Source organism: Ambystoma mexicanum, chromosome 1q (genome assembly GCF_040938575.1).
Source record: "Ambystoma mexicanum isolate Mex_15411 chromosome 1q, UKY_AmexF1_1, whole genome shotgun sequence".
NCBI classification, from domain to species: domain Eukaryota; kingdom Metazoa; phylum Chordata; class Amphibia; order Caudata; family Ambystomatidae; genus Ambystoma; species Ambystoma mexicanum.
Genome location: NC_090922.1, coordinates 837,600,738 through 837,626,159, shown reverse-complemented (window position 1 = coordinate 837,626,159; position 25,422 = coordinate 837,600,738). Strand labels below are relative to the sequence as shown.

Here is a 25,422-nt window from a genome sequence, read left to right as displayed (position 1 = left end):
TTCTGGTGACCCCACCTCATTCCCCTTCCCCATGAGGTGGCTTTCCTGTAGCATTACTGTTCTGGCCGCTCACAGTACTGTACTACTGTGATGGGGTGTAATTCCAGGCAAAGGGTTAATGGCCATAATAAGGGCAGCTTTATTATAATCGTAGCCTTACTCTTATGGGTATAGATGTCTATAAATGACAGGTGGGGAAGCACTGTAGGTCCTTTCCTTCAATAAGGATTTTGCTTTTGTTTTCGTTGCTAGGAGACCACGGACGAGGAAAAAGACGTCTGTTATCAATGGGAGTATTATGAGAGGCTGAGCAAAGTTAACTGCGCCGTTGCGCCTGTTTTAATAGTTTGTTATTAAGTTAAGTTGGCACCTGCGGAGTGCAATACATGTTACGTCTGCCAGATCGGAGGAAGATACAGACTTGCCGGAAGAAAAGGAAGCAAAGGGAGCAAAAAGAGACACAGTGGGGTCTGAACAGCGAACTGCCGGCAGTAGAAAGGCTATCCCCATCGCGCTGCATGGAGGAACGGAAGAGGCGGATCCTTATAGCGGGACAAGCCCACCTGATCAGCTGGTGAAAGCCTGTAGTCAGAAGGTGTTGCAAGAAAGAGGGGGCAGTGACAGTTAGCCCACTCTCACGTCAGCCGCGGGTGTCTACGCACCGGACAACTCTAACAAGGCAAGAGGGCCTGATCCGCTGTTCGAACTACGCGACCAGATAAACGCTGCGATGCAGAGTCAAGAAGGCACAGGGAGGCGGGGCCCGCCCACAAAGCCAAGAGGGGCTGATCAGCTGTTTGAACAGGGCAGCCGGATCAACGCTGCTATGCAGTGGGTCGAGGTGACACAGGGAGGTGGGGTCAGCCCACGAAGACAACCTTGTCAAAGGGAGAATGCAGTAAGCAAACCCAGAGCGCACAAACGGGAGAAGTCGTGCTTAAACTAAGACGATCCCACTGAGAAGTGCTCATCAGTTTACTCAGGCAGCACAGAAAGGACTTTCTTTGGAGAGAGTAATGAGAAGAAACATAAAGCGTCCCACGCCAGTAACACTTTGAAAGTGATTAAGAGTTTGTCTTGCTAGAGCCCTTTTAACGAACCAGTTTGAAAACCTAGTCTTCCAATTCTCCTTGGGACATCTCTTCGTATGTTGACGAGCAAACTTTGCACAACGTTAAAATTCCCACGAAGACTTGCTTCTACTTCCTAGCAGATAAAACCAACATTAGCAGAGTTGTTTTCTTAAGGAGTCGTTTATCTGCAACCTGAAGACCTCTCCACGCTACAGTATCCTTTTTCCGGTCTAGTTCTTTGTTTTTCCTTTAGGGTTAAAATAAAACCCTGCTTGGAAAACAGTCTATAGTCTGCGTGTCTCCTATTCCCACTTCAAATGTAACTACCTTACGTGCCTTGCACAGATTAAGTCCCTGCCCATTTCTAGCTGATTACTTTATTCGCCATAACTGGGGTGAGGGCTATAAATAAAGGCAACTGCAACCCGCCTGCTCAACCCGCTGGAGATCTGACATTTGGCCAATTCCGTGAGATGCGAATTGAAGTAACTCAAACCAACTACCCCGTAACTACCCACCCCCTTCTGACCCAACATACCCCATCCTGTCCATCCCCCCCCCCACCCGCACCGCCCTCCCCCCAACCTGCAGTGACTGGAACTCCCCACCTGATATCACTCGACCTCTTTACCATGGGCTACGGCCCCGGGGGCGCTGGACACCGCTGCCCAAATGACCTCCACCACTTTGGACCTCGAGGGGAGCACCTAAAAAACAAACAGTTCTTTCCTATGCAGGCAGACTTATTACATTTTCAGCAACAAAAAAAGTCAAAACCCATTGGGGATGCCCCGCAGATAGCATCTGTGTGACCAACAAACATTCTGATCCAGGATTGTGAGAGCTCTTGAGCAACGCTCCTTCATCGCCCTTTCCCAAATGCATGCTTTGCAAGGCCCAGCAGTTCACTTTGACAGGGATTCGAGGAAGTCATGTACCGCCCCAGGGTCAGTAAATAAATGGGTTTGTCCATTATGCTGAACCCTTAGTTTGGATGGGGATTGCATTGAGTATTGTATCTCTCGATCTCAGAGCACCCTTTTTGCCGACAGAAAGGACAGGCAAGCTTTCTGGACTGCCGGAGTGAGGCCTGGGTAAAAGGACACTCTAGCATTCTCAAATGTGAGGTCCCCGAGTTCCCTCGCTCTACGAAGTATGGTATCTCGGTCCTGATAATTCAGAACTCGTGCGATTATCGGGCAAGGGTTCTGTCCCGGTCTTGGAGTGGTTGTGACACCCGGTGTGCCCTCTCCACCAGGAATTGGGAGGACAGTGATGGCTTCTGTAGGAAATCCTTAATAAAGTTCTCCATGAAGACCTCCATGTTTTGCTGCGAAATTGGCTCTGGGACCCCCACTACTGTTATTTCTTCTTGACCTCGCTTCCAAATCTTTGTTCTTATCTCTGGTCTTCACTTCCCGGATTGCTTGTGTCTCAATGCTGGTGTCCTCAAACGCACTGACCCGGAGCTCGACCTTGGAGGTTCTACTGCTTTCCTTGTCTATGCGTTCTTGCATTCTATCAACTTTGTGCGCCATTCCGTCCAATTTTGTGTTAATGGAGGCGAAGCCCGGTCGCATTTCTGCCAGTACCTGACCCAGCTCTGATACTGAGTGCGCTCGCTCGGTCCAGCAGTCACTACTGCCGGGGGCTCTCTGAACGGCATTGTAGGAGCGTTTAGGGGTGCCATCAACTTGTTACTTTCTTTGCGTAGTCCTTCCTTTTGGGTAAATGCTAAGTGGGACTGCTGCTTGTTTCCCTTCGCCATATAGATTTTAGTGGGGTTTGCTTCTATTGTCCCCGGCACAGGTTCCGTGCGGCGGGTGGTGCATCCTGGGCTATTGCCAGTTTTGGGTCTGCTCCTTATCTGTAGCCACTGTGCAGTTCCGAGCCCTCTGGATGGTGCAGGGATTCTGGTATTGTCACCAGCATTTTCTCCTCGCCCTGGTTGTGCTGCTGCCCAATGAGCTGTTGTGCCCCCGAGGGGCGCAGCCTTCTGATCGTCACCACCCCTTGTCCCGGGTTCCTACCCTGTTCAGTCTTTTCTGCTCATTACGTTTAGCATTTGGTTTCGTCGGGGCAATTCAGGTTGGTGCCTGTTAGGTCCTTTTTTTAATGCCTCCCGGCATGTGCCCAGGGTTGCAGCCCCCACCTTAGTGTTCACACCAACTTTCTGTATCTGTTCTCAGTCCTGCAAATGCTTTCTAAACTAGTTATGGATTTGTGTCCTTAAGGCCAGTGGGATTCAGGGCAGCAGCAGTGTTTGTAGGGCTCCTGCACGGCTCGGAGGGCTGTGGGCCACCTTCCCTCGTGATCTCCAAGGAGCCGGGGAACTTTCCTTTGAATGGCGGGGGGAGGTCTTGGGTTCAAACATTACGCTGTTTATCAGATCTCCCTACATCCAATTTTGCCTTGCAGGTCCTCTGGGTAAAGCAATGGGTTTCAGAGCTCCCGTAAGTTAAAGTGGTTGGCACCTACTTCCCCACGTACCTGTCTGTAATTCTGGTGCACCTTTGGTCACCAAACTCGGACCATCGCCTGCTGGGCTAATCTACAGGGTTTCATCAACTTTTGGGTGCACACAGTCCCCGATGGGTCATGGATCTGCCTCCCCTCACTCGAGGTCCTGCACAGAGCTCAGACGCGGCCATCTTGGCTGCGGATTCTCTACTGCCCCCAACTTAAATTGATAGTTATCATAAATATGTAGTGTGTACATACAATTTTATAAATTGGGTACTGAAATATTTTTGCGCACTCGATTTTCTATAATTTTACACCGCTCCGATGTGCACCAGTTTACTGGTCGACTGCTTCTTTAACCGCAATTGGGCAATCCTCAGCAATGCATCGGTGATTACCTTTATCTGGGATGATCGCCAGACACCAATCTGTCTTTTTGCAGTTGCAGTAATGAGGAGCAACGTGGCAGCCTATAGGTTCTGAAAACGTAAGGATGTGAAAGTGTTGCATTTGAAATTGAAACCACAAATTTCTTCTCTGTAATGGAACACCATGTGCCTCGATCAGAAATCGTGATGGAAGATAACTTTCTGTGAAGAATGCAAAGTCTGGGATTAATCCATCGATAAATGGAATCATCATTGTAAGATCACAGTTCACAGTTCAGCAAAAAAATGAAAACCATACGATGTTCAGTAGCTATAACCTCTATTGTAAAGTGTTACCTATGTTACCTCTCTTCACCCTTATGTCAAAAAATAAAAGTACTTGTTTGGCTCCCGACTATTGCTGTTTCCTTCAAAATAAACAGTTTTTTATCATTTTGCGTCTGTTGTGAATGTGTGTTTATGTTCCTGATTCTGCGTTCGATAGCTTTGACGTTGGTGATGACTGGCTATGTTTGGCTATGCTGCCCACTAACGTCATTTAAAATAGGTGGAGCTCATTGTGGGCGCTGAATGATGTCCGTGTTGGGGGCATGTTATCTGAATTGGTGCTGCGAGGGCACTTGAACTTGGGGCGATTGATCAACGGATAAGATTAGCACAAGATGGTGGTACCTGATCCGTAGTTTTTGCATGTGTTAAAGTGAGAAAAACTCAGATAAGTTTGCATTGGACATCTTTTTTTATAAGTAATTTTGTATTAGTTTTCATAACAACAAAGAGGCAATTTATAACATTCCTCTTCTCCTTGATGGTGGAGAGATAGGTGTTGATGTCTTGGTTCTGGTGGATCGGAGAATGTTCAGGATGTGGATCCTGTGTGGACACCATTGGAGCATGTAGTCGCTCTGAAGATGCTTCTCGGGAGCCCTGTATCTTGTAGGTCATCCATTCCATTGAGATGAAGTTCCATAACTTTTGGAGCTGCGTCGGGGGGGTCTTTTTGTCTCCAGCGTTGGGCGATTGTCAACCATGCGGCTATAATTAGAACCATTATCCCTTTCCGTTGGCGCCTGGTGTGTTTGTCGGGTCCCACATACCCGCTAGCCCCACACGTTCCTCCAGTTCATCTGCTCCTTGGACCATTTTTCCCATTTCCGTTTTAATGTCCGTCCAGAAGTCTGAGAGAGCCGGGCACTCCCACCATATGTTTCCAATGTCCTCATTGCTGGCAGCCTCGCCAGCATGTCCCTTCAGTGTTTGGATAAAATGTTTGCAATTTCGCCAGGGTTAGGTGCCATTGCAGAAGCATTTTTTGCCACATTTCCTTCAATTGGATTGATTGTGTCAGTTTCGGCATTTCTCGCCATAATTCTTTCCACTGGATCTTGTTGTTTTCCCTAATGTTTGTTCCCACCTCTTCATGTAGGACCAGCATACGTCTTCCACTTGTGCATACAGGTGGGTATACAGATTCGATATCGGTTTACTGGAGCCTGAATCTGTTGTCAGGAACATCTCGAATTTTCTTGGTTGTCTCGTCCCTGCCTCCCTAGCTGTTGGAGTTGAAAGCCAGTGTGCAAGTTGTGTGTATTGATATTTCTCTTTTGTTGAAATGCCGATCTCGCGAACGCATTTGTCGAATGTCCTTATAGCTTGGCCTTCAACCATATCCCTGATCTTGGTGCAGCTGGCTTGTTTCCAGGCAGAGTATGCTTTGGGGTTCATTCCTGGGGGAAAGTCCGGTTTCCCGAACAGAAGGGTGAAGGGGGGGCGGGTGTGTTATGTTTCCGCTCCTGACCGCAGAGTTCGGTGCCCCCAGACTAGCTCCCATGACTATGCTGATATTGGTGTTCGGGTGTCTGAATTTCTTTTTGCTCCACAAAAAGTTGGACAGCGGGGCGCCTGCCACGGCCTCGTCTTGCCTGGTCCATATTTGTTGAGGGGAGTTTGCTACCAATTCCTTCACCACCCTTCGTTGTGCCGCTTCATGGTATCTCCTGAAAGGCGGGAGTGCGAGCCCTCCTTGTGCTTGTGCTGTCATCATTGTCATAGCTAGTCTAGATTTCTTGCGTTGCCAGACGTATGCAGAAGTCATTTTGTTCAACGATCTGAAGAATGTTTTCGGGTGTTTCAGCGGACATGCTTGAAAATGGTAGAGGACCTTTGTTAGTATGGTCATTTTGACGGCCGTTATCGTACCCCACCATGATGTGTTGAGGGAGTCCATTTTTCCAAGAGGGGTTGTGAGTTCGAAGATACGGTAAGTTAGCTGCATAGGCTTGTTGTGGATGGGGTCAGTTTGATACCCAGGTAGGATATGCTTTCTTGTGCTATCTTCATCTCGTAAGTCCGGGATAGAGATGCAACTTTTTTTTTGTTCTTTTTTTTTTGGTCGGTCGTTAGATTTAGGATCTGATTTTTTTCTTATTTATTTTGATGAGTTGATGCGTCCGTATTCTCACTAAGAGGTGTTCCAGGAAGAGGGCATAGAGAAGGTGCGACAGGGGGCAGCCCTGTTTTGTGCCTCTGGATAGGGCCACTTTGGGTGACAGAGTTCCATTTAATGAGATTCTTATTGTGGGGTTCCTGTAGTTTGCTATGACCATTTTGCATAAACCCTGTCCCTAATCCCATGCGCTTCATTGTGTGGAAGAGTTGCGACCATTAGACCCTGACAAATGCATTTTCAGCGTCCAGTGCGACCAGTGTTGCTTGGACTTTAGAATGCTCGGCCTTCTCGATCAGATGGCACACACTCCTTGTGTTGTCCGTTGTCTGTCGTGTTGGGATAAATCCTGCTTGATCTGGATTCACCAGGGTCGTTGGATGCGTGGAGAGCCCGTTTGCTAGTATCTTGGTGTACAGTTTAGCGTCCAGATTGATAAGGGTGGTATGACCCTGGCTGAGTTGGGTCTTTAGCCAGCTTGGGAAATCTCACCAATTTCGCTTCATTCATGGAGGGTGTTATATTTGCCCGATTCCTGAAAGTGTTAAACAATGTGGTAAGTCTGGGAATCAGATGTTTGGAATTTTTTGTAAAAGGCTTCTGTATAGCCATCTGGTCCCGGGGCTTTGTTTTTGGGGAGCTTCTTTATGGCTTCCGCTACTTCTTCTGGTTGTATTTCCCTGTCTAAGTTGTTTCTGCTTTCTTCCGACAGCTGGGGTAGAGCTGTCTGTTCCAGGTATGTCGTCTGGTGTCCTCTGTTTGGATTCTCTGTGCAATATAGGTTTTGGTAATAATCTTTCATTACTTCTCCCATTTCTTCATTCGTTGTTACTGTCTCCGTGCAAGTTCTTTAGAGCTAATATTGTCCCTTTGCGGCTATTTTCGTAGAGGTCCCGGGCCAATAGCTTGTCAGCCTTGTTGGCATAAATGTAATATCTTTGTTTCATTTTGAGTAGGGCCATCTCAGCTTTTCTCTCGTTTGCAGGAGTCCTAGTTGGCCCTGAAGGTGTTTCATCGCTCTTTTCGATTTGCTGAGGTTGTTCACAACCTCCCTCCATGCTTCTTCTAGGTTCTTCTCTAGGTCCTCCTCCCATTGTGCTAGTTGTTTGTCTCTTTGCCTTGAGTGCTATCAACTCCACTCTCAGAACCGCTTTGAAGGCATCCCGTATCACCCCTGGTGTCATTCTCCCTGAAGTATGTATTGATTTTCTCTTCGATCCCTTCCACTACCGTGTCATCTCGGAGAAGGTCTGCAGGGAATCTCCAAGTCCACAGTCTTCCTGCGTGGGTCCCTAAGGCCATGGACGTGATCAGCGGGGCGTGGTCTGAGATGGAAATCGGACCTGGGCTTATCTCTTTGGTTTTCCCGATTTAAATCTGTTGTCCATATGTAGTCTATTCTCGATTGTGTGTTGTGTACATGGGAGAAATATGGGGAAAAAAATCTTTAAAAAAATGGAAGGCCATTGGAGGAGGAGGAGGAGGAGTCGTCGGGTAGTAAGATTCTCATGTCGTTGCCACGGATGGTAAGCACTTATATTAACTTGATGCCGATATGTTGTACAGTTGCTGATTCTGGGAAGCAAGTGTTGGAGAGGTGGAAGCAGGAGTTGGATTGTGAAATTACGGAGAAGGAGTGGGAAACTATGTGGGGTGTGGGATATAGGAGTAAATTAGATCTCAAATTGCGATTAATTAATTTGAAAATATTGAGACATCTGTATTGGACTCAGTTACAAATGTGTAAATTAGGACTAGCTGATGATGATTTGTGTTGGAGATGTGGAAAGGAGAAGGGGACACCGATTCATAAGTTGTGGTATTATTCTCGGGTTTTAGACTTCTGGGTGGGAATATTGGATAGACTGGATGCGATTTTGTCCGTATGTATTCCCAGAATGCCTATGCAGGTGTTGCTTTTATCAGGAAAGGGACGATGATTGATTAATTGAAAATTAATGCTAAAAAGAACACCCTATCTGATCTTCCCCTGAATGCACCACCTCCTAACCCCCCAGTCCCTACATGCCCTCCCAAACCTTTTAGCTTCTCTCCGCCATCCATTGAGGAAGTGGAAAATCTCAAAAAGCTTCAACCCTCAAATTGTCAAGGCGACTCATGTCCTGCACCTATTATCAAGGAAGCTGCCGATGACCTTGTACCATTCATCACTACTTTTATAAATGCCTCCTTCAGATCGGGTATTGTCCCAGAGAACCTCAAGAATGCTTGGGTTATCCCACTAATCAAAAAACCTTCCCTTGACCCAAGCAACCCTGCCAATTACAGGCCTATTACTACGGTACCTTACCTACTAAAAATTCTAGACCGCGCCGCTTACTTGCAAATACAGAACTATCTTGAATCAAACCAACTACTTGGTCTTCGTCAATCTGGCTTCCGCCCTAGACATGGCACAGAGACTGCCTTGATTGATTTAAAAATGCAAATTGATGACTTTAAAGATAAGGGCAAGCTGGCACTCCTCCTCTTGCTCGATCTGTCAGCAGCATTCGACTTGGTCGACATAAGATTCAGCGCCTCGATGCCTGCGGGCTGTGTGAGCGCTTTATAAATGTAAATAAATAAATAAATAAATAAATCCTTTGCCACCATCTCAAAATTGCTGCGCATTTTTCCGACTCAGCATAGTCATGGATCAGTTCCTTTTTAGCAAACAGAACCATGAGGGTTTTCTCTCCTCTTGCCTCAGCAGAACCTGCACCTGTCCCCTGTGGAGTCCCCCCAAGGATCCTACTTCCCCCCCACACTATACAAAGTGTTTACTAAGCCCCTCTTTGACATACTCGATTATCTGGGTGTCTCATATACCAACTATGCTGATGACACCCAGATGCTCATCCCTATCTCAGGCGACTTTGCTCTCGACGCAAAGGCACTTAATGATGTCTACCTAATCATCCAGGCGTGGATGGCTCATCATGGCCTCTACCTCAATGATGAGAAAACGGAGCTACTCATCCTTGGAACGCACTCCAAACTGGCCAAACTTGACCCAGCATACAAATCATTCACCATAGACGGTAACATCATCAAAGTGTCAAACGTAGCTAAAACTCTAGGCATCTATCTTGACGCAACCTTGTCACTAACCAGACAAACCAATGCTGTAGCCTCCGCCTATACGTGCAAACTCATCACAGCCAGCAGACCCTTCCTGAACACCGAGAACTGCATCATTTTAGCTAGAACACTAATCATGTCAAAAATAGACTACTGCAACGCCCTTTACTTAGGAGCTAGCAAAAAAAGCCTGGACAAGCTACAAGTCACACAAAACAATGCCATCAGGGCAGCCCTCAACATCCCGAGAAGATCTCACATTTCTGACATTCGACGCAACCTTCACTGGCTCCATGTCATGCAGCGTCATGCAGCGAATATCGCTTAAAACATTAGTATTAACTTACAGGGCCCAGAAAATCTTGGCACCAGCTTATCTGACCAGCCGGTTCTCACGGCATGTTGCGCTCAGACCACTGAGATCAGCCTATATCGACACTCTGTCTATTCCTAGATTTAAGTTACAATCTGCGGGGGGGGATCGAGCTTCCCAGTCCTTGCAGCTAAACTTTGGAACACCACCCCCGTCACACTCGGATCAGAACCCGCGTTCCACGCCTTCAAAACCAAATCTTGGCTTCACAAGCTTGATGAGCCTACTTCGTTCCCACTTTAGGTGCTCTCCGTAGTACACCAGCATCTCTTTCCCCGGTCCAACTCTTGCTCTCTCTTACTTTCTCTCCCCCTGCAGACCCTACTTTAGCTTCAAGTACCTTTTATACATTCCTGGAGTAACTATGTGTAACCGGCTCTGCTATTTCACTACCTGTATCTTTATACGCTTTATTGTATATTGTTTCCTATATTTCTTGTAAGACTGTTCCACTAAGGGATCAAGTTATGCTTGCCTGTAACCACTTGCTTGTAACTACGCGCCCATATGCCTCGGGGCAAGGCAACGTGCTACAAATAAAAATGCGCGGTTGCTCGTAGATATGGGCAATGGATTGATAAAGCACTTGTTGCGGTAATGCAAGTGTTGATGGTGTGGAAGACTAGGAAAAAGCCTAGAGTGGAGAATTGGATTAATGATTTATTAATGTTATCGGACTTTGAGCGGGTGATGTTTGTGAGGCAGGAAAAGAAGATGGATATCTAGCTCTTTGGGCGCCATTTAATGATTTGTATGGTGAATGTGTATCTGAGGATTAGTTACTTTTCTCTGGGCCAACAAGCTGGTAGTGTGCATGAGCGTTGATTGAGGATTCCCCACCCCCGTTTTGTTTTGTGCAATCTATGGGATGTCCTTGTGTCTTTGTGGTGTTCTGTGTTAGAGTTTTGTTTATAAAAAGATTGATTAGGTATTTATGCATAGGAAGAAGTAGGAATTGTTTCGTTATCTACAGTGTTAGTGTTTCTTCATGCTTTGAATTGCTTTTCGTTTATTTACCTATGTAATACAAAGTGATGTCATGTATTCTGTTAAACCTTTGGTAATGTATAGTTTGGTTATTTTCAATTTTTGAAAATAAATACGGAAAGAAAGAAAAAATAGTGGACTATGACACTCCACAAACTACTTCCAATTTGATTTATTTGCGTTTTGCGACATGTAGGCCTCGACGTAAAGATATTGGCGCCAAACTAAATAGTAAACCTTTGCCTCTCCTTGTGCAAATGAAAAGAATGACTGGCCATTCTATCTTCACCATGTTACTGTTGATTACATTTTACAAAGGAAAAGTAATTACATTTCTGATGTTTGTTAATCTGCTTAGAATCACATGCTGTGCATAGGTCCGACATCCAGTGGTCACTGCGGAGTATTGCATTTTGTTTTTCGTAGTCGAAAAGGGGACGTCGACTAGGCGTGTCTGAAACACTATCCCTATAGTGACGTGCGTTGTACCCACAATCCCTCACGCGTCGAGGTCCCTCAGATTGTTTTTTTCCGCCCAGCTTCTGGTCGCCTTCACGCGGAGCTCCTCGAGAGACATTGCAACCCTCGACCTTTGGTCGTTTCTTCTACGAAGATTAATACAGCACTCCCTCGACGCAGTGTAGCTGTTCTCCGCCGAGCAAAATCGTCGACGGAGGGTCGAGCGGAGGAAATCTTCGGCGCTGCCGAACACGTGGCCTGGCCTCGCTGGCCACATACAGTAGGGAGAGTGGGGTCGTGGGACATCTCTGGGTCTTTCTGAGAATGCCTTTCCCTTTCCCCTTCCTTTCCCTGGGGGTGTTTATCGCGATTTATTGCCTCTGCTATGGAGAGGACACCATTTAGGTTTTGCCCACTTTGTAAAGGCAAATTCACTTGGAAGGACAAGCACTCACGGTGTAACCGCTGCTTGCCCCTCGATCACAAAGAGGAAGGGTGCGCGGCTTGTCGGCTTCTGAAGCCTAAAACTCTAAAAGACCGTAGGGTTAAAAGGTGGGCGGCCTACGCGATGTCGAAGGCCGAAGGTTCACCCGCCGCTGCTACCACCGACAGTGACGAGGAACGCGATGACACGACCTCCGCCACGGAAGTCGAAACCCCCTCTAAGGAGCGCTTACGCGCTTCGTCGTCTGTCCCCGGCCCCGACGGGCTCGGCTCACGCCCTGCTTATGGGGATGAACACCCCGGCGACACTGACGCACACAAAGATTCACATAAAGGTAAGCACACAACCCATGGCTCTTCTTCGTCTAAGTCGAAGAGAGCTTCGGCGCCCAAGGAGACGCAGGTTCCACCGGCGGCCTCCTCGGACCGTTCGGGTTCGAAGCCCCTCTCGCAACCGCAGCCGCGACCTGCGACTGGGCTTTCGGCAAACAAGGGCGCCACCACCAAACCATCGGCCGGTGCGCATCAACAGAAGGCGCAGACCGCCGTACAGCGCTCGATACCCATAGCGTCGAAAACTCAAGCTTCCGCCGACAAGGATGTCGCCGATAGCTTAGCCAGGATCGTTGTAGCCGACGCCCAAAAGCGTACGCCGAAGATTTCGTCGAGCGTTACGCATAGATCAAAGGATACGCCAAAAACACCCGAAGGAAAGCAGGGACTACCCCCTTCAGTCAGGGAGTCTCCCGACACACCTGAGGGTTTTGAGGAGGGCGACGGGACACTTTCCTCGACGCTTTGGGAGAGGTCGAGCCATTTCGAGGTAGACAACTCGAGTTTTCCCCCGCTAGACCGCTCTGGGGTACCCCATGAAACTATGGAAAGACTCCACCTCTGTATGGAGAGGATGGAAAAGTTTATGAGTACCCAAGCCCCTCTAACTCTCAGAAGAACTAGAGAAGGGCCTCAAGACGACCCCAGAGCCAAAAAACCGAGGCTGGTCGATCCCCTGCTGGACACAGCCTCAGACTTCCAAGATGTATATGACCTCACTGGGGAGGAACAATACTTCGAGGAAGAAGATGATTTCATGGACAACGAAGGACAGAACCAGGAGGAATGTCTAGAAGACAGAACAAACATTATAGAAGAAGGCTTCGGGATTAGCCCAGGAGAAGGACCTTCGCACCCCTGGCAATCACCATCAGTGTGTTCCGACACTGACGCCCTAAATCTAACTCCTCCGGATAATTCTCCAGTTAGGAACACGTCTCCAATTGACGATCAGCCTACTTTCAATGCACTGTTGCGCAGAGCAGCAGCGCATTTCGAACTGGACACGGGAGAACTCTCTCCAGAATTAGACTTTGTAGAAAGAGTCATTAAAGAAAAACCCCCGGTCAGCCAGACCATTCCACTCCTCGCCTCAGTTAAAAGGAGGATCACCCCGTCGCTGTCCACTCCCGCATTGATCAGAGGGGTCAATCCACGGATTGAGGCTCCTTCACCCTCAGACCCGCTCTACATTAGGGGACATTCCATACCGGACTCCCTAGTTGTATCTAATACTAGAAAGAGGGCAGGGGTACCACTTTCCACCAGTGAGGCACCCCCTGACAAGGAGGGCAAGAGGCTATATGCCCTTGCAAAAAGAGTTACTTCCTCGGCTGCCTTCTCAGCAAGAATTGCCAACAACAATTCCTTGCTTGCGAGCTACGCAGACGCGCAGTGGGCCAAACTGCGCAAAGACGCCGAGGAAGCACCGGAGCCTTTACGTACACGCCTACTGTCGACTATTGGCGAAGGAACACAAGTTAACCAGAGCATTGTAAAAAACTCTCTGGACGCGGCAGAAACAGCAGGACGTTCCCTGGTACAAGGAATACTCCTAAAGCGCCATGTATGGCTGCGCAACTCAGGCTTTAAACCGGAGACACAGGCGTCTTTAATAAATAAACCTGTCGAGGACGCCAACCTCTTCGGAAAAGCGGTAGATGAAGCCCTAGAGATGGCCAAAAAAGAGTTCGACACTATCAAGACTCTTGACCAGATCTCTAAGCCCACTACCAGACGCGGCTATGGCAACAAGCGCTTTTTTCGTGGCCAACGGCAACAACAACAAGGTCAGCATCAGCAATACCCTGCCACCAATTACCAAGCCAATAGTGGGCAGTACAGCCAAAGAGGCCAACGCCGGGGCAAAGGGAGAGGTCGGGGATCCACCCCTAGAGGCTCCCAAGCCCCCAACAACTCCAAGTGACGCGAAGATTCGCGTCCCCTCCCATGCAACACCGGTCGGGGGCCGGATAACATCCTTTCTTCCTGCATGGGAGGAGATAACGTCAGACCGTTGGGTACTTTCCACCGTAGCCCACGGATACTGTATCGAATTCAACAGTTCCCCATCCTACAGACCCCCGAGGGGACGGCGGTTGACGCCGGAACATCTTGCCATCCTTCTTCAAGAAGTACAACAACTGCTGGAAAAAGGAGCCATAGAGGTCGTGCCTCTATCTCAGGTAACGGAAGGTATTTATTCAGTGTACTTCCTTGTACCCAAAAAGGATCTAACCATGCGCCCTGTATTAGATCTGCGCCCAGCGAACAAGTTTATCAAACCCCAAAAGTTTCGTATGGTGACCTTACAGGAGGTGATCCCGCTGCTTTCACAGGGAGATTACATGACAACATTGGACATGAAAGATGCATACTTTCATATTTCAATGTTGCCAGCACACAGAAAATACCTAAGGTTCATGATAGAGGGCAAACACTACCAGTTCAAGGTGCTACCCTTCGGTATAGCTTCAGCACCAAGGGTATTCACAAAGGTACTGGCAGTGGCTGCGGCCCACCTGCGCAGGTTGTCCATCCCAGTTTACCCTTACCTCGACGACTGGCTCATAACAGGGGACTCCTACGAAACATGTTTCTCCAATACCCAAAAGACGGTAGACCTTTTGTTCCAACTGGGCTTCTCCATCAACGAAAAGAAGTCCAGTCTAGACCCCAGTCAAATCAAACAATTCCTAGGGGCTCTAATTCAAACAAGGGACGGCCTCGTCTTCCCCTCCAAAGAGAGGGTCCAAAACATGCTGTTTCAGATCCCCCAATATGTGACCGGCCGAGAGGTGACGGTACGCAAAGCAATGCGCTTGCTAGGAATGATGGCGTCGTGTATTTATTTGGTACCTCACGCGCGCCTGCGCATGCGCCCAATGCAAGAGTGGCTCAACAGCCAGTGGTGTCAGGCCAGCGGACAATGGGACGATCTAGTGGTGGTCTCGCAGGCCTTGGTTCTCTTGCTACAGTGGTGGACAAAGGGGAACATGGAAAAAGGAAAACCCTTTGCCACACCCGCGGCGGAAGCCACTCTAACCACAGACGCATCCCTCACAGGATGGGGTGCTCACCTATCCCATCAGACTGCTCACGGAGTGTGGACTCCGAACGTAGCATCCAAACACATCAATCTACTGGAGCTACTAGCGGTATTCAAGGCGCTAAAAGCCTTCCAAGAACACCTACAAGGCAAGACAGTAATGGTCCTTACGGACAGCACTACAGCCATGTACTACATCAACAAGCAGGGGGGCACCCACTCTCCAGGCTTGTCCAAACTGGCCCAGAATATATGGAAGTGGGCTCTCAAACAGGACATGTTCCTACTATCACTACATGTACCCGGGGAACTCAATCTGCTGGCAGACAGACTCAGCAGAGATTTCCCCCTGCCTGAAGAGTACGAATGGCGTCTGCACGAAGACATCGTCTTCGACGTCTTCACAAAATGGGGATTCCCAGAAATAGACCTGTTCGCAACCCTGGAGAACTCTCAATGCCTAAGTTACGCCTCCAGGTACCCCCAGAACCAATCCAAGGGGAACGGTCTATCGATGCAATGGTCAGGGAAATTTGTTTACGCTTTTCCCCCGACTCCCCTTCTCAACAAGGTAGTGCACAAGATGCACCAGGAACAAGTGACCATGATACTGGTGGCCCCAATGTGGGCCCGACAGCCATGGTTCGCTCACTTGATAGAGATGTCTCTATCTCCCCCAGTAAAACTCCCCTGCCCGTACAACATGCTATCTCAGAACAAGGGCAGGACTCTGCACCCATGCCCCCAGAACATGAATTTAGCAGCTTGGCTCCTGAGGTCATAGAGTTCGGACATCTACAACTCCCGCAAAGATGCATGGACATCCTCAGGGAAGCCAGAAAACCGAACACTCGCCACTGCTATTCTAGCAAGTGGAAGAGATTTGTCATCTGGTGCAGGAGTAAAAGCATCAACCCTATTGACTGCTCTCCCACACATGTGGTACTATACCTGACCCATCTCTTGGATTCAGGCCTAGTGTTTAACTCCATTAAAGTCCACCTAGCGGCACTTTCTGCATACACCACCTCCCAACTCAAAGTGTCGTGGTGGAGGATCTCAGTTATAAAGGCATTCATGGAGGGAGTAAAAAGAATACACCCCCCGATAGCTGACCCTGCTCCCGGATGGGACCTTAATGTGGTACTTACCAGACTCATGGGCTCTCCATTCGAACCCATGCACAAAGCATCCCTTAAACATCTTACTCTTAAGACTGCTTTTTTAATAGCTATCACCTCCATCAGGAGAGTAAGTGAACTTCAGGCTCTTTCTATTCTAGACCCCTTTGTTACAGTTCACAAAGATAAAGTGGTTCTACGCACTCACCCTAGGTTTGCTCCGAAATTTATTTCTAAATTCCACGTAAACCAGTCTATAGAACTACCAACGTTCTTTCAAAATCCTTCCAATTTGGGAGAAAGGACTCTGCACACACTTGATGTACGCAGGGCGGTCATGTTCTACATGGAAAGAACCAGACCATTGAGGAAGACTAATCAGTTCTTCGTCTCGGTGGCAGCAGGAAGAGAAGGAGATGCGGTTTCAAAATCCACTATTTCTAGATGGATTGTTCAATGCATCACTCTCTGCTATACTCTTGCTAAGAGAGAACTACCCTTTAAGCCAAGAGCACACTCTACTCGAGGCACGGGGGCATCCATAGCATTCATTGCAAATGTTCCCCTTGAGTCCATCTGCAAAGCGGCTACCTGGAGTTCTGTGCACACCTTTACAAAACACTACTGTCTAGATACACACTCTAGATCTGACTCCCAGGTGGGACAGGCAGTATTACGACACCTTTTCTCTACTGTTCCTTCTCATAACCCACCGCCAACTCCGGGTACTGCTCGCTAGTCTATGCACAGCATGTGATTCTAAGCAGATTAACAAACATCAGAAGAGAATGCATTACTTACCGTAAAAGCATTTCTGATGGTTGTATCTGCTTAGATTCACATGCGCCCACCCTTCCTCCCCGCTCGGATGGAAGGAACATAGACTTCCTTTATATATCTCTCTCTCTTTCTGTACTCACTCACGTCTAGAAGGCTCCCTCAGGGCAGAAAAAATACAAACAGAGGGACCTCGACGCGTGAGGGATTGTGGGTACAACGCACGTCACTATAGGGATAGTGTTTCAGACACGCCTAGTCGACGTCCCCTTTTCGACTACGAAAAACAAAATGCAATACTCCGCAGTGACCACTGGATGTCGGACCTATGCACAGCATGTGAATCTAAGCAGATACAACCATCAGAAATGCTTTTACGGTAAGTAATGCATTCTCATTTCTTTTATGGACTGGTATTTTCTGCATTCCCCAGGAACGGATCCCGTTGAAAGGGGCTCGCTGGAGAACTATTCTATGGTTACTGAATTCCTTTCCATTATCAATAATCTGCATTGAACTAGGAAAACCATCCTGGCAATCGTTGATTAATTGGAATAAGTGAAGTATTTTATATTTTTTTTATAAAATCTTAAATCTTCCTAATGGGTCCCTTTTTATGATTTGAATCGGATTCTAAGCTATTCTTCTAAAGGTCTAGTTGATTTTATACATGAATATAATGCTTTTCTAGTCAATTTTGACACCAACCGCTGGTGCTAATTGGAGAATCAAATTCCAATAAACAAATTACATGATTGGTGTTTTCAATATGTTCAGATTACCAGGCATAAATAATTAACTGAATGACAGTAGTTGTAGAGCAATTGGCCTACTTCCCAATTATTTACTTCGCTTTCCGGAAGGGAAATTATGAGATATTCATGAGATTCCGTTTAATCTTTTAGGCTCATTAGATCAATGGGGCCCCATCAGGGTGTTGGAAAAGATAAGTGCTGTTGCTGTCTATGTAAAGATCCCCTGAAAATGTAACCCCTTAAACATCTGTTAAACTATGTGACCCTACACAAGACTTTTTATTTAGTCCATTTGTTCATAATCCATCCTTTGTTGATATTGAAGCATTTTGGTCTTGATTTAATGGAGTTCTCAACCGTCCCTGATGATGGCTGTAACGCGCTATATATTTCTTTTTGTATTTTTTTTAAAGCAACTGCCTGAATTGTTGGGTGCCATTTGCTACAAATATGGCTGTGAAGCAATGCCAACAGTTTGTGCAGGCATAATAAAGGCAGTTGCCATGGGTTCTATGTTAAAATGCCTAATTTTTACTGCAAGGTGAAAAACCTTGCATGTAAAACATTCTCAGGTATCCCCTACTTCATTAAATACCCCTACCCAACACCCAGCAATTTTTTGGGGGGGGGGGGTTGTTTTGCATGCAAGGTGTTCTACCTCGCACTAATGGGATTCAGTATTTTGTAGTAATACTGTGGTATTATCTGGCTATTGATGAAGGTGCAATATGGTACGACTACATGGTGATCTAATAGCAGTGCCTTGGAGTTGCGGAAGCCAGTCCTGGTTAAGAAATGTTGATGGTATCTGGGCTTTGCATCGAAAGCCATACCATCAAATGTATTTGCATCACATTTTTTACATCTACAAAATTTGAATCGAATGCATGTTTTTTGGGTGGTAAAGGTTTATTTTTTGTTCAGGTGGATTTTTAAGGGTAAAAATAGGGTTTCAGGGTGGTGAGGGGGACCCAAAAAAATGCATTTGATGCAAATGTTTTAGATGGAAAGATTAAGATGCAAATGCACCTCGATGCAAGGGATTCTATACAATGACCATAACCCAATTTTATTATACCTGTAGCGTGTTTACAATTTCAATTAAGTCATTAACTCAGAACTAGACTGACATGCAGATTTTGATGGGAAGGTTTGATTAAACCGAGAGGCGAAGCCGACAAGAGGAGGCCAGGCGGAAAGGCCTCCTGTGCTCTTTGCAGCTCTTCGCTGCTCGTCTGCCGTTTGCCCGAAACCTACGCCGCACCCAGAAGGTAAGAAGCTCTACCCTTGCAAGCTTCTCTCCAACCCCTGCTCCACCTCAAGGCGCTTCAGGTTGCGCACCCGTACTTTGAAAGCCACCTTCAGCTCACAGCCCATTCCCACGAGCAGCTGTAATACGCGGCTATGCTCACGCACTGTACAACCCTCCTCACTCGCTGATGAGGTCAGGCTTCCCCGCAAAACCTCAAACCCTGCATCCACCTCAAGTACTACCAACAGCCACCAACAAAGTACTTAACTTTTCGTATAATTATACCGCCTCCATAACCAATGTGATTACAAATGTGTCCACCACCTCTGAAAATGTGACCCCCAGTGTAAAATCTGTGATTTGCAATGCTTCTACCACCATTCTGAATGCTAGTGTGCCAAATGCTATACCACGTGTCCACCACCTCTGAAAATGTGACCCCAAGTGTAAAATCTGTGATTTGCAATTCTTCTACCACCATTTTGAATGCTAGTGTGCCAAATGCTATACCACATGTGTCCACCACCTCTGAAAATGTGACCCCCAGTGTAAAATCTGTGATTTGCAATGCTTCTACCACCATTCTGAATGCTAGTGTGCCAAATGCTATACCACGTGTCCACCACCTCTGAAAATGTGACCCCAAGTGTAAAATCTGTGATTTGCAATTCTTCTACCACCATTTTGAATGCTAGTGTGCCAAATGCTATACCCCATGTGTCCACCACCTCTGAAAATGAGACCCCCAGTGCAAAATCTGGGTTGTGCATCTCCCCTAACACCCAGAGCTCAACCCCCCCCCCTCCACCAAACCCTCTCTCATCATGAACCCCCTCTCAGCCACTACTGAACCCCACATGAAATGCGCCATGATTAACGCTAGGTCCATCAATGCCCACGCCCTAGACATACACAACCTCCCACAACCTAGATCTACTCATGATCTCAAACATGGCTACATGAGGCCTCCGGCCCGGCACTATCCCTCGCCCTACCCCCTGGCTATTCCATAACTAGACAAGACCGCCTCTCCAAAGGTGGAGGTGTAGCAATTATTGCCAGAGACTCGCTCTCTATCAGAAAGATAGAGCAATCCCTGACCAACAACAGCAGCGACTACCTCCAAGTTAAAATAACCCTCTCTCCCCATTGCACCATTACTGTGCACACCATCTACCGCCCTCCAGGCCCAACAGGAGACTTCCAAGCCTCTCTCATCCACCTACTCTGACAACCTCAAACAACAGTCTAAAGCCATTCTCGGGGACATCAATCTAGGGCTCCGGGATAGTAAGGACGTAGCAGCCAAATCCCTTGACTCTGCTCTCAATGCTCTAGGCTACAAGAACACCATCCTTAGCCCTACTCACACTCAGGGCAGAACGCTCGACTGGATAGCACAGCATAACTGCCCACTCATCATCACAGGTAACAATCCCACCCCGTGGTCTGACCACCACATCATCACTTTTAGCATCCTCACCACTAGCTCCCCTGCTGCCCCCTTGCCTCAACTGCTCCCACCTTGCCTCGCCAGAAGCTCCCGCCAGCTCACTAAGGAAAGGCTACTGCCCTGCCTCCAAGGCCCAGCCTTCAGACCACCTTTTTCATCAGACCCAGAAACACTCGCAAAAACCTATGATACTGCCATCAAAGCAGCTATCAACTCCATTGCCCCTCTCAAACCCCGCAAATCCAAACCCACTGCCCATTCCAACTCTTGGTTCACCCCTGAGCTCCTCACACTCCAACGAGAAAAAAGCCGCACTCACACAGTGGCAAACATCCCACTCTGAAAAAGACAAGATGATCTTTAAAGCCCTATCCACCAAATACAAAAAGGCAATCACCCAAGCAAAGGCCAAATCCTTTGAATCCAGAATCTCGGAAGCCCAATCTAGCACAAAAGAAATCTTCGCCATTTTCAGAGAGCTCGAGACACCCACTCCCGCCCCCCAGAATTTCACCAAAGACAAAGACTGGTGTGACAAAATACAAACGGCCATGCAAACCAAATTAAGCCTCCTCCAAAGCAAAATACTAGCCACTAAACAAGCCCTACCCAGTATGCATATCCCTATCCCATCACCTGCCCTGGATCCCCCCCTACCCTTCTCCTTCAAACCCATTCAAGAAAAAGACATCATCAACATTATGAGGAACATCAAGCCCTCTAACTGCAAAGGTGATGCATGCCCAGCCTCCATTATCAAAGACTGCATGGAAGCGCAAGCGCCCTTCCTAACAGCCTTTGTGAATGCCTCCTTTACCACAGGGAAAGTCCCCGCCTCCCTCAAGGAAGCTTGGGTCCGCCCTCTTTTGAAAAAACCAACTCTCGATCCCACCTCCCCCAACAACTGCAGACCTATCGCCACTGTCCCATTTCTCCTCAAAATATTGGACAAAGCAGCCTACTTGCAGGTCCAGCACTTCATTGAAGAGAACAAACTCCTTGGACTCCGCCAATCTGGCTTCCGCCCCAGACACGGGCCGAAACCGCCCTACTTGACTTGAAAAACCAAATGAATGATGCTAGAGACATGGGTAAACCATCACTTCTCTTACTCCTTGACCTATCCACGGCATTCGACCTCGTGGATCATGGCGTCCTATGCCACCACCTTTCCTCCACCGCAAAATTCTCCCCAGAGGCCACACCTTGGATCACCTCCTTCTTACAAGACAGAACCATGCAAGTATTTTCTGACCTAGCCGCCGCATCACCAACTATTATACTTTGTGGTGTACCCCAAGGCTCCTGTCTCTCCCCCACCCTGTACAACATCTTCACACGACCCCTCTTCCTCATCCTCGACGCTATGGGCATCTCCTACACCAACTACACCGACGACACCCAGATCCTCCTCACTCTCACAGGTAACTATGACACCGACTCCCTGACCCTCAACAACCTCTACAACACCATCCAAGCCTGGATGGTTGACAACGGACTATGCCTCAACTCTGACAAGACGGAACTCCTCCTGGTAGGTTCCCCCGACACGCTAAAAAACCTAGATGCCCAATTCAGCCACTTCACCATTGACTCCATTAAAATCCTGGTCTCCTATTCTGTCAAAACTCTAGGAGTCTACCTGGACTCCAGCCTATCCATGGATAGACAAGTCAACGCAATAGCATCCGCAGCTGCATATCATGCCAAACTTATCAACGCAATTAGGCCCTTTCTATCCAAAGAGAACTGCACCAACATAGCCAGAGCCATCACCGGCTCCAGGCTAGACTACTGCAATGTACTCTTTCTAGGAACCTCCAACAAAAACTTAGAGACTACAAGTAATACAGAACAATGCTCTCCGGGCAGCCCAAGGCAGTGCTAAAAGAGAACACATCTCTGAAGCCAGAAAACTAGCCCACTGGCTCCCAATAAAGGAAAGGATCATATTCAAAGCCCTGACACTGACCCACAAGTGCATTCACTTCACTGCTCCAGCATACCTTTCTCAAAGGATCCACCCTGTCTCCACTACCAGGCCAACCAGATCCCCGTACACCAACATGCTCTCTGTGCCACTAGTAAAAAGAGTAAAAGCGGGTGGATCCAGCTTCCCCTATCTCGTGCCCACCCACTGGAATGCCCTACCTCCCACTATTCGTGGCGAGGACTCCCTCACCACCTTCCGCAAAACACTGAAAACTACCCTCTTCACATAAGGACCGACACATCAGCACGAATACTTATCATATATGTTGTAATATACGACCAAATGCAATATTTGTAACAACAGTATGATTTCTTGCACTATTCATAATGTGTGAACAATCGCTATCATATGTACCATGTAACTAAGTTATTGCAAGTAACAGCGCCTCAGTGCCCCTGGGCTGCTTGCGCGCTGTATAAATATAAATAAATTAAAGCAAGCTCAAAGATTCCCACAAGAAGGTTTGGGTGGGAATGGCCATAGGGATTAGCATAGCCATGCGCAAACGGTGGGCAAATAACCAAACCATACTTGCAAGCTTTGTCTGTCCTCGTGTGCCATTTCTCCCTATCTGTACTCTAATGCAATAGTTTCGGCCTGTGGGTTGCGCTAAAGTGCCACTTAATAGACCAAACTAAAAATAGTATTGCCAACAATGTTTCTGTATGGGCCAAATGTTTATGAAATGATAGTATTGCCGTGATTTTCTTTTTTTTTTTTTGATTATCATATATAAATCGTGAAATGTTTTAACACACTATCACAAAAGACATGTATAAAAACTTTCAGGATCTAACTTGATAATTTTCATACAGGATATAAATTGCATAAATGTATAAAATGTACATCTTATGGCTTGTACGAAGTTTATTCTGATACTCCTACTAGGTATACTTATTTAACATAGCTCATATGCTATACTCTCCACTAAAAAAAACGCTGAAATTAAATATTTAATGTACATAAAATTCAGAATTATAAATGCTATACCACTGCAAATCCAACCTTAACACTCACTTGAACTATGGTACTGATGTAACACGCCTAATAATTTAAAGATTGGATTTATAGTGGAATGGAGTGTTTTTATACTCTGACTTTTATGGGTAAATTTGTAGTATTCAGTGTTTGTACTTTCTCGCTGTCATTCCCACTCTTTGTAGACTAACTTTTTGTGTGATTAACCTTGAATCTTGATTTCAAAAGGTTTTTATATTTAATATGTATAGCCCACTCACAATAGAGAAGTTGTAGAAGAAACAGATTTTGTTTTAAATTTCATATTTTCTCTTTCCTTTAAAGAAACTGTACTCAAACTTTATAGATGTTAGTGTTTATAAACTGGACAGGTTCAGCAGGAAGATACTAATTATCACTAATCTAGTTTGAGAAATAGTTTGTGCCCTCGTTGGGCCTTTATCATAACACTTTTTACCGGTGTGCAGTCATAATGTTGACATCAATAATGTCGACAGTCAAAATGTCGACAAATTAATGTCGAAAATCAATAATGTCGACATACAAAAATGTCGACATTTTACATTAATGTCGACATTTTTTCGAAATGTTGTATAAATAAATAAATATATATTTATTGTTGTGTTGTATGTGTTGAGTATGAGGGGTGGGGGGTGGCAGGGGGTATTGGGTGAGAGGGGTTGGGGGGGACATCCCCATAGTAAATGATATTCTTTTTATTTATTTGTTTATTTATTTATTGAATAATAAATAAATAAATATATAATTACTATGTGTTGGGAATGAGGGTGAGAGGGTGGTTGGGGGGGGTGTGGGGGGGTGTCAGGGGGGTGTTGGGTGAGGGGGGGTTGGGGGGGGACCCCCCCCCCCCCATAGTAAATTAGACTCTTTTTGGTTATTTATTGAAAAAATAAATAAATAAATAATTAGATTGTGTTGAGTATGAGGGGTGAGAGGGTGGTTATGGGGTGTGGTGGGGTGGCAGGGGGGTGTTGGGTGAGGGGGGGTTGGGGAGGGACCCCCCCATAGTAAATGATACTTTTTGTTGGTTATTTATTGAAAAAATAAATAAATAAATATATAAATAATTAGAATGTGTTGCATATGAGGGGTGGGAGGGTGGTGGTGTGGGGTGTGGGGGGTTGCAGGAGGGTGTTGATAGTGTTAAGGGTTTATAGTCATATTGTCGAAAAAAAAATGTCGACATTTTTTTTTCGACATTATGACTTTTTACATTAAAAGTATAGAATGTCGACATTATTATTTTCGACATTATTTTTTCGACATTTTTGTCTGTCGACATTTTTTTGTCGACATTATGACTATAAACCCTTTTTACCATCCTGTCAGCACAATACCCCATGAAGTGTTCTGTCACTTTGATGTAATGTTGGTTCTGGCATTGTTCTCTTATAGCTTAGATTATTGCAAATGTTAGATTGTGTAGTTACATTATTTGGTATAAAGCTCATTAATATGGTTTGGGAGGAGGTAGTTTGGTGAGAGTTTACTTATTTTTGGTTTTAGGAAAAGTTCAAAATTCTTTTCTCCCCTAGCGTCATCAGTCAAAACTGAAGATGTGCGTGATACCAGTGGTCCGTGGGAGGTCCACACGACAGAGTTCAAAGTTACCCAAAAGGATTATGGATTGGATTCTGGGGACTGGCGCTACAGGGAAGCAGGTAAGCAATACCTACTTCAAGAGCCAATGTTAAATGTATCTCCAGGAGTTTGTGATAATTGACGTGGTGTCTACATCACTGAGCCCCAGACCCCACAGATTTGATTTATTTTACTCACTTGAAAATAATTGTTTTTTATTTCAAATGTTCTTTAAGTTTAAAAATAGTACCAAAAAACGTGCTGAATGTCATTTATTTATCTTGGTCTAGCTTTTAGTTTGAATGACAAAACAATGTACTATTGCCATTATCTAGAGACTGTGAAGCTATTTGTTGCAAGTCTCTTTTTCATCAGGAAACTATGATGACCC

General features: G+C 46.5%; 1 protein-coding gene across 3 annotated transcripts in view; it reads left to right on the top strand.

Annotated features, from left to right (window-relative positions):
* Positions 1-25,422, top strand: part of LOC138537572 (torsin-1A-interacting protein 1-like) — a 731,597-nt gene that overhangs the window by 161,699 nt on the left and 544,476 nt on the right. For all 3 annotated transcript variants that reach the window (XM_069641458.1, XM_069641460.1, XM_069641461.1), the window contains exon 4: positions 24,986-25,111. In XM_069641458.1, the coding sequence (XP_069497559.1) occupies positions 24,986-25,111 (126 nt within the window). The remainder of the gene's footprint in view (positions 1-24,985; positions 25,112-25,422) is intronic.